Source organism: Nymphaea colorata, chromosome 10 (genome assembly GCF_008831285.2).
Source record: "Nymphaea colorata isolate Beijing-Zhang1983 chromosome 10, ASM883128v2, whole genome shotgun sequence".
Classification (NCBI taxonomy): Eukaryota; Viridiplantae; Streptophyta; class Magnoliopsida; order Nymphaeales; family Nymphaeaceae; genus Nymphaea; species Nymphaea colorata.
The window spans coordinates 23432515-23442684 of NC_045147.1; the positions used below are offsets into that span (position 1 = coordinate 23432515).

The 10170-nt window shown below is 39.0% G+C and overlaps 1 protein-coding gene across 4 annotated transcripts; it reads left to right on the forward strand.

Moving 5' to 3' along the window:
- Nucleotides 1-262: 262 nt before the first annotated feature.
- On the forward strand, nucleotides 263-3448 carry LOC116263219 (probable methyltransferase At1g29790). Of its 4 annotated transcripts, none has more exons than XM_031642868.2 (3): nucleotides 263-607; nucleotides 921-1124; nucleotides 1797-3448. In XM_031642868.2, exon 3 carries the CDS (start codon nucleotides 1832-1834, stop codon nucleotides 3206-3208), a length of 1377 nt encoding a protein of 458 aa, XP_031498728.1. In that variant the 5' UTR covers nucleotides 263-607; nucleotides 921-1124; nucleotides 1797-1831; the 3' UTR covers nucleotides 3209-3448. The 4 variants fall into 4 exon arrangements, with proteins under 4 accessions (XP_031498728.1, XP_049936251.1, XP_031498729.1 ...); XM_050080294.1 differs by having other exon boundaries at nucleotides 263-450; XM_031642869.2 differs by having other exon boundaries at nucleotides 265-422.
- The last annotated feature ends 6722 nt before the right edge of the window (nucleotides 3449-10170 follow it).

Consider the following 10170-nt stretch of genomic DNA (forward strand, 5'->3'; position numbering starts at 1 on the left):
CCTTGAAGGCATGTTTGCTTGCGGAGACAACGTATCTTGGAAATCTGGCTGGCCTTAAGTTTAATTTGAAATTATGGTTATTATAAATCAAACAAAAACTAATTTACACAAAGAATCAAAATTTCAGTTGTCATTACGCGAACAATATTTGGTTCCTTCTTTTTTTCAAATTCAATTTTAGAAAAAAGTTTCCCACAATTTGGTTTGCGCGCGGCATATAGATCTGACGTATTGTATGGCAATGAGTTGACGATAGTTTGAGATGTCGCCGTTCTTTTCTTAATAAGAACGCTGCCTAGCCGGATTCCCGCGTCGGAAGCCCCCACCCCACTGGGGAGCGGGCGGCCCTCCGGGGCGTTAAATCGGCGAGGTGAAAGGAACACAGTGGAACTTTCGCCGAGGGCGGGTGAGGGCTCGTGCAGGTACTGCCGAATGCGAGTGGTCAGAGAGGTCGGCAATCGGCCGTCTGTTTTTGTATCCCCCATTTTCCCTTGCTTTTTGGGCCTCGAGGTTTTAGGTCGTCGACCTACCGAGCTCAGAGAGAGAGAGAGACGGAGAGATTTGTTCCGGCGGGACGCCAGAGAGCTCGTTCTCTCTCTTCTGGCGGGTATAATTTTAGCCAAGATCTTTTACATCCAGGATCGCCGTTTTTTGTTGCTTGGATTTGTCTGTTTAGTTCGGAGAAAGAACTTAGTTCTTTAAGTGACGGTGTGTTGGATCTTACTAACCCGAGCTTTCGCAAGTTGGTTTTTTCTACTCCCATTGATTTTAATGTCCTGCTTATTTATGAATTTCCTTATTGAGCAGTTCTCCTTTTTGGGTTCAATTGATTATGCGACTCCATGATCATCAAGATCGTCATTTATTTGCTTTTACGTGAATCTCTTTCTCCCTCTCATATTTGCTTTCTTTCATTGCAGGTTGACGTTCTCTGTGCACATGTTCTCAGGATTTGTGTTTGCCTCCTCCCTGAATTTTTGTCCGTGTAGCACAATTTTGTTGAGGCAAAGAACGTGAAGCTGGTGGCATTTATGTGATTCGCGGTTGCTCCTGCGTTAAGCCTATGGCTGGCGTTCAAGCTGTGCAGCCACTTCTTTCCCACATCCTTCTTCAGTTTCTTGTGGGTAAGTTTGTCATCCATCTAATTTTTGAACTTTTTTGTTTTCATGAATCTCCTCTTTTGATACGCTTCGCCTGTCTCTTCCTCTGATCGGATGGTTTGAATATGACCCAAGCGTACCGTGGGTCAATGTTATTCGCGCGTGTCTTCGTGGTCATCCTTAATTTCCATCGCCCTTTTCTAGCCGCCTGTATATTTTGTTATTGTTCCAGCCATCTGACTCTACCGGAGGCCTTGTTCTGTATTTGCTTCTAGGTTCTCAGTTTTAAATGATCTTCCTTGCCTTTTACTTTATAGCTTTTGTATTCTTAGTTTACTATTCGCCCATTACATGCTTCGAGCTCCCAAAGTAGAATAGATGGAGCAGAATACAGTAATGAAATAAATGCAGAGGTACATAGGAAAGCTAAGCAGAGAAACATAACATAGTTTAGGAAGTCTCCAATCAAAAGTCTTCATTCGAGAATTTTTAGTGGGTAGTTTTTATTCAATTGGCTTCTATTATAAGTTTTGTTTTTGTTTTTTATTTTTAAATTACGTTGTTCTGGGAGACTGTGGCGGAATGGCAGTGTATCTGGCTACAGATCAGAAGGTTGACTTTTAAAACCTCTATGCTTGCAAGAACAACCTAATGTTCTTTGAATAACAGAAGATGACTTGTTTGAACCTATGACAGGTTGAGTTCCTGTTTCTGGCTCCCCCGAACCAGATATGGCAAAATTTCGCCTACCAAGATGCCGCCTTTGGAGTTTAATGAGCATGTTTCAGATTGTTCTTGGAAGTCTAGTCGTAATTGTAAGTCTGGCTAGTCTGCTTAGATTTTACCGTTCTGGATTGTTCTGGAGTGATGATGAACTTTGCCACAAATTCTGCGGTGGAAAAGACTCATATTCAGGTTTCGATTTGAAAGCACTGTCAGATCGTATTGAGGATGTTCTCGAGAAGTTGGCTGGTGTGCAGTCGAAGCTTGAAAGCAGTGTGCAGCAGATGGGGAAGAGGGATATGTCATCTCCCGAGTTGAAGAAGTTATTGGAAGATGAATTACTCCCACCTGTCTACAGTGCTCATGTATCTCTTAGGCAAATCAGGATCCCGGTGCGCAGTGAGCAATCTGAGTTGATAGAAGACCCTCTAATAAATTTCTTTGCTACTGAGGAGATAAGAAAGTACATTACGTCCAAGGAAACTCGGTCTGGGAAGACGAATGTCTATGGAATTAAGAGGGTTTATAACACTATTGGTCATGCATGTGTCTTGATGAGGAAAGATTTAGAAGAGTACATGAATTATGACATAGGAAACTACTGTAGAGAAGATTGGAACCTAGGCCAGAGGCTCATGATCAAGGGGTGTGATCCATTGCCTCGAAGGAGATGCTTGACAAGGGCTCCCAAATTGTATCTCAGGCCATCACCAATAAATGCGTCTCTGTGGCAGCTCCCAGATGATAAAAACGTCAGGTGGAGTTTTTACCAGTGCAAGAACTTCAGTTGCCTTGCAGGAAAGGACCCTAAAGGGATGCCTAAGTGTGCTGGCTGTTTTAATTTGGAGAAGGAAAAGGTGAAGTGGGTGCACAACACCTCTCTGGCTGTAGATTTTCTGATAACGGACATACTGAACACTAAGCCTGGGGAAATAAGAATCGGGCTCGATATCGGTGTGGGTACCGGAAGTTTTGCAGCAAGGATGAAGGAGCACAATGTCACTATCGTCACCACTGCTTTGAATCTTGGGGCTCCATTCAATGAGATGATCGCACTTAGGGGCCTCATTCCTCTGTATGTAACTGTGAATCAGAGGTTGCCTTTCTTCGACAACACAATGGATCTGATTCATACCAGTGGTTTCCTCGATGGTTGGATCGATCTGCAGCTTATGGATTTCGTGCTGTTTGACTGGGATCGGATTCTTAGGCCAGGAGGGTTATTGTGGATAGATAGGTTCTTCTGCAGTAGGAAAGATCTTGATGATTACATGTACATGTTTCTGCAATTCAGGTACAAGAAGCACAAGTGGGTTGTGTCAACTAAGTCCAAGGTAGAGGTTTATCTTTCTGCATTGCTAGAAAAGCCTTCTAGAACAGTGTGATCGATTTCTTTACCCTCTCTTTTTCTTTTTTCTGGTTGCCTTTACTTTGCCTGTTCCCTGCTTCAATGCTTGATGGGAACTCCTGTGACACTGACCCGCAACATGCAGAGAAAATTGTCATGTTGTAATCCTGCTAGAAAGTGATGGGAACTCCACTCTTGTTGGCAGAAATGTGTTCGTGTAATGTATTGCGCTTTGTCAATTTCAACTTACAATAAGTATGGATGTCCATTTCTAATATGTTGGTTTTTTTTGAGAGGTCTACTGTATGTGCTCTGTAACATGCATCCATTGCCATGTTACCAATGGCCATTCAAAGCATGAAGAAATAGTTCGACTGCATGGGCGTATGCAAATTCTCAATTTCAATGTTCACCAAACTTGGCAAGATTGAGATTCAAAATCGCGCGATTTCATAAAAATTTCGTCGAAGTTAAAACCTTGCGAGATATTGAAAAGAAAAGGAGTTTAAATTCTCGCGTCTTGGAATTTTAATTTACTTGCTTGGTTTCACCGCTTTCCCTTGTATTTTCAAAAGCTGTACGTACTTATAATTGCCCAAGGTTTTCCTTTTTACAGCTTTTCCATATTTTTTAAAAGATTGAACATACTTGTAATTGCCCAAGGATTTCAATCGCATTAATGTCATGAGACCTTTTTCACTTGTCTGGGTTAGAGTCTGAGGCTGTCATTGTGTGGCATCTTCCTCGACCTTTTTTGAAAAGTCAGGCCGCCGTGTCTCCACTGATCACCGCCCAAATAAGACAGAGGGGGCCAATTAACTATCAAGTGTTAGTAAGATATTTTCTTGCTTTTAACAAGAAAAAGCAGATCATTTCATTTGCCAATATTGGGTCGTCACTACATCACCATATTGATAAGAATAGACTAACAATTTACATGAAGAGATTCTGTGATGGGGACCCAAATGGGAACTTGATTGTTACAATGAGAAATTTAGTTTTGGAACACGATACTTAATTGGCTTTGTCATGTCTTTTACCGGGCTGTTTGACAGTGAGAATGCTCGAATCTACTCCAAAGGTAGGCTAGGGTAGATTCATGGAACACTAGTTTTAGTGTTTCACTATTCATGAAACACTTAGAGAGTGTACTTAGAGAGTGTTCCACCTACCAAAGCTCCTAGAAGGGGTTTAATGTAGTTGTTATGGTAAAGCTAGTCGCTGGTTTAATTTCTATGAACATCAACCTTCTCGTGAGCCGAAGCAAAGATAGGTTTTGAGCGTACATGCAGTAGTTTTGGGGTTTTATGCCGTAGGGTGAGAAAGAGTCAAGAGATTTGGATGTGATTCTCTCAAGACACAACCAGAAAGGGTGGGGAGTGTCTCTTCATAATCTAAAAAGTCCAAGGACAATACCTTCCTATAAAGGCCTTTATTTGTTTAAGGTTGTGTAAAGAATGATGCTCATGGCTTCTCTCTTTTTGTACCTCTATTCTTACTTCAGCAAATTTTTTTCCTTAGAGGCTTTTAGTTATCCTTCAAGAGCAGTTGTTCTGTTTCTATTTTATATGCAAGATCCAATTTCAGATGTCACTCAAACTTTAGGAATTTGATACGTGAAGGAAAATGAGAGGGAGTAGACATCCTTTGAGGAAAAGTTCCATGATAGATGGGCCATCAAATCTGAATTTGCATATATCGGACCAGAGAGCAACTCTAGATTCGATTTGGCTGTTCCTCGCCTGCTCAACCTCTGCCAGGTTTCTGCTGCGATGCGAACCGGTCAGTCCTCAGATTGATCGAGACTAAGACCAACTAAAGGGCTGTGGTGGAGCCTCAAAATTTTATTAAAGATAGTGGACCTTAGTGGGTTTGGCACCTACATAACATTGACCTTGGGCACCACATGTGGTTGGTTGGACCAGGTCCAGCTCACTCATAATAAATATTTTCAAGGGATGGTGTTGGTTGGCCAGCACTAAGGCTAGGCATCCGGCCCCAAAAAAATGTACCGAGCCGGCCCAATAACGGCTCGGCCCTGCCCGGGTTGGCCCGATGGGACCCAACATGTTTTTTTTTTAATTTAATTTATTTTTTAATAATGATATATATTTTATTACAATTAATTATATTTTTATGTATTATTTTATATTAAAAAATATATTTTTTACTTTAGACCGAGCTATGGCTCCTAGGCCTGGTCCTCCGCAAAAGGCCACACCTAGCTCCGCTTATGACTGATGAAAGTTGATGGAGATAGATATTGTACTGAAAAATTTTCGGTTTTCGTTCACAGATCTGGATCACTATCAATTACACAGGTGATCATAGAAGCAGATCCAAATTGATTTTTAACTCTTGAGTAATTTTTGTTGCATGATAGGCCCATTTGGTAGTTCATATATTTGAGCTTGCTATCATATATTTTGCTGTTATTAACCTGTTATACAACCAATCTTTGTATTGAAAGTACTCCGAACATTTAAAAAGTTTTTTATCTGACAGTTCAACCTGTGGAGCTGATTTGGTTTATCAATTTAAATGAAGGATCATTTTCTTGACGAGGCGAAACTTCGACCCCTTCCATGTTTCAGTGATAAACAGAAAACTGAAAAAGGATGGTTCTGCTAGAATTTTCTTTCCTCTACTTCTTCTTTTCAATTAAAACAATTTGGCACCATCAAAAGAGCGACTGATATATAATCTCAATCTGGTGAAGGCCATGATCAGGAAAGAAATGAACAAGTGAGCAATTGCTTAGAAGTTCTTTCTTCTATTTTCTTCTTCAGAAAAACAAGTAACATGATTTGACCATTTGCAAATGCCATGCTACCTGCTCAGCAAGAGCGCCGTCACTCGTGCAGAATCAGACAGTGAAATTGCTTGCAGTTTCTTCTTCCTTTCGTTCCTTTTTCTGAACAAGCAAAGAACACGGCTTGATCGCCGGCAAATTGGCCAATTATTTGCTGAAAAAGGCTCCACCCACTTGACAAGCGGCTCGGAAGTAAAGACCTTCTTTTGCCTGCAACAAGAAGGAAGAGTAAGAAAAGGAGAGCAAAAGAATTAGTCAACTTGCAGTTCTTCCAATTAAGAAGGTCCCCGGGAATATTTCCAGCTAAAACGACACCGCCAGTGAGAATGAGCAAGAGACGTTTCGCAAATTTCAACAGTTTCCGTGATCTATTCACAGAAAAAACATTAAGTAAGAACTAACACAGTTATGGATGTCAAATGATCGGATTTGATTGATGTAGTACCCTTTGCGAGCGAAATTTATCGGATGTTCACATATCTAGGGACAAATTTGGATTCAAACACAAATGAACAATAGTCAACCACATTCAAATCTGATTTTTGAATCTGCAATCTGGATCCGGCTCTTAATTTCACATCCGAATTTGAATCCGACTTTCAAATATACAACTACATGAGATAATGAAAATTATTTAAAACTGAATCCCAATCTAAGCCCAAATCCAATTGGGTATTTATCTAAAACCAATTTTAAAATCTCATTGAAAGTCTTTCAGCTTAAATACAAAACTGAACAAACTTCTTAATCGAATGCTAAATTTTCTTTTCATATCAGAATTTTTTGAAGAAATTCTGTGGGTATCCAATCCATTGACATCCCCAGCTATTGTTCATTTCCTCTAGGGCCCGTTTGATGGGCAGAAAATATTTGTAACAATAGAAATAAAATTCAAATTTTTAAAATTTTTTTCTGCCCATCAAACGTGGGATGAAAAAACTTACCGTTTGGTATGTTTTCCTAAACTTCTTTCCAAAAAGTTTATCCCACCCTAAGGAGTGGAAAAAAAATTCCAGGACAAAAAAAAAAAAAAAACACTATTGGCTCCACAGCAGTTTTTAATCTCCAATGATTCTCTTTTTCATCTTTCATTCCTATCAAACTGAGAAATTTACTTCTTGGAATATAAACCCAATTCCAGCAAACACAAAAAGGTTTTAAAAATCTGGATTTTGTTTCCATTTCTTCAATTAAACTTCTTTCCAATTCCATATTTTCAACAGCCCCCTAAAGAAATATCATTTTGGGTTAACACAGAATATTTCCGGCGATGGAACGGTTAACACAGAATCTTTCCGGCGATGGAAGTGGGAGTATAACCAAATCGGGAGCCGAGGGGGGACATGAAAGCCAAGACAGTACAAGCAGATCCCTGGTAACAAGGCACTGCAAAAGTAAGTGGGAAGTAGTTAGGGACTACCACACCATATACTTGGAGCTCGGGTTGGAAACCAGGCAAATTGTGAGACCTTAAGTTAGCTCTATTATTTTACTTACTTAAACCAAATGATGTGCTCTAATGATTTAGAGAGCACATACTATGCCACCTTAGATTTGCTTTTCATGACGACAAGAAAAAAGGTGACAGCTCACACGGTGCCGAAAAATGTGCGGTCAAAGTCTCCATTTTAAAAAAAAAAATGAAAAATACATTGAAATCAAGACACGGTTGATGAAAATGCACAACGGCATAACTTGATTAGCATATTGCCTTTAATCTAAGGCTTCCAGATGTGCAGGGAATCATGTGTATATAAACACACACACACACACACACACGCACAGAGTCTTTCCTGGACGAGTTTTAAATGATTTTTCTGTAAATAACCTAATCATAAAAATAAATGCGATATATACAGAGTGCAAAAATTACGAATTTGAAGTGAAACTAGCCTGATAAGGCTTTATGTTTAAAAGGTATTAGAAATAGTCATGCAAAAATGAGCTGCATGTTTGGACAGGTTTGAGGATCAGTCCCACTGGACTGGTTGTTTGCCAATTCTAATTGCCACTGTACTTACATGTGTTTTCTAAGCAAGAAGGCAACAAAATGAATGACATATTATATATAAAAAAAATCATTGCAGAAAATGATAATATCAATCAAACCAAAACATGATTTGTAAGAAACTAGTAAGAGTTCAAGACATCTACGGATCCATGCCAAACTATTTACTTTTAAATGTAAATTTATCAAGATATCAGCCGTGTGGGGACTATCAAATAAGATATATATTTATATATATATGCTGGCAATATATAATTCATATGGTATATGGTATATAAGAAAAATCATTAGAATATGTTCGGTGGGCAAAAGTGAGAAGCGAACTCAAGCAAGCCTAACTAGAATGATCAAATTAATTAAAGAAGGGGAAAGAAAATTAAAGAAAAGGGTCCGTGACACCTAAATAGTGCACATGTTAGTCCTAGAACCTACTAACATGCCCCTGCAAGTAGACGGTATACTGCAATTAAATCTGTCACTTAACTTTACAAATGCCAGTTAGAAAAAGAAGAATGTTCTATAAAAAGCATAGGAGAAAATTGTACCTTCAAACTGCTCCATTTTTAATACTAAGACAAGAACTAGTTTTTGACATTGATTCTTACATGTTCTCTAGACTACTCTTTTAATATTTGTCGGTTCTTTTGCCTGTACTTTATTTACAGCTCAGAACAATCTGCGCTTGTTGCAGGATCTAGAAGTGCAAAACATATAAAAATTTTCATTTTCTTCTTGATTGCGGTCACTATGGCAGCCTCGCCTGCCTATGTGCGTGTGCATGGATAACATTAAGACGAACATAGTGAACCTGCAAGACTATCAAAGCCCCGGATGTAAATGGTTATGATATATCCGATTCTTGATCCCATCATAAATTAGTTTAGTTCCAAATTGAGTGAAAAAAAAAAAAGATTCAGTTCTAATTACTACTCCGATTCAGATCAATATGCAGTTTAATGGTACTGAATCTGAGTCTGAGTTCAATACCTGTTAAAGATACACCATCCCAATTGCACATAAGTGTTAGATCTTATTATAGTCCTTTTAGAAAATATGGTCTGAAGTGGTAAAAGTAATACTGAAGGATTTGGGCAGGAATGGGCTTAATTCCAAACTGGAATCTTCCCCTGTCATGCAAAGGGATTTTTGATAAGAAAAATCAACTCCAATGGTCGTTTCCAGGCCTTTTTCTTTCTTTGAGAAAGAATATGCTGGATTTCTTAAACCAACTTCTTAATCACTTTCATTTACTTAACTTAGTGATGAACCCACTTGGCACATTGATTAAAGGATAAATAAGATGGAATCAAAGGCACAGTCGCCCACTAAAGAAGGTTCCAATGCCTCCCAATACAACTAAACAAAAAAAAAAAAAAACATGCGGAGCCTGAAAATTCTGGATAGGAGGCACTATTTTGTAGATCTTAACTTTTAAGGGGCACTCTATATACAAAAAAATAAAAAGACAATGAGATAACAAAGTGTAAATAAGGCTTTTATTTGTGGGCTGGTGTGGGCAATTGCCCCCACCAGCCCATACGTGCCTCGGCCACTGACAAGAAAAAACCTGTCCTCTTTTTAACTGCCAATAGAATTTCATTACAGTTCAAAAACACCCATATTTTTCTTCTGCCGTATGCATGTGGGGACTTGAAAAATTTTAACTAAGGATTAATTGGGACCACGGGAATGGATTCTTGAGCCTAAAGGATGGGCTTAGATACTTTAAATAGACATGTTGAAACACAAGAGGGCTAATCATGCTTAGATGGAAGAATAATATATTACAGTGAAGAATATAATATGGCGAATAATTTAATCCAGCTTCCATTATATGAAAGCGAATCGAAAGCTTAATCACTCCCAAAAACTGAGAAATGCCAAGTTCGGGCCTAGTATGTCATATTAATAATTAATAACTTGAAAGGGATCCGGGGCCTGTTACAGTACTGTGTGCCAGTCATCTGGTTCAGGGACTAAACAAAGTCTTATATGTTCTTGATTATTGGCCAATGGCGTCTCTGCAACAGCTTTTGGTGATGCCTGCGACCGGTGCTCGTTTCATCAACCACATGCTGAATCCTCAAACTAAATGTTGTTGCACTTCAGTTAAGATTTGTATGCATAAAAAATAATAGCAGTGGAAAGAACATAAGCAAAGCTTCTCATATGATGAACT

Bases quoted from the DNA above. Each gene is read 5' to 3' on its own strand.
- LOC116263219 (XM_031642868.2), top strand. From the start codon at position 1,832: ATGGCAAAATTTCGCCTACCAAGATGCCGCCTTTGGAGTTTAATGAGC.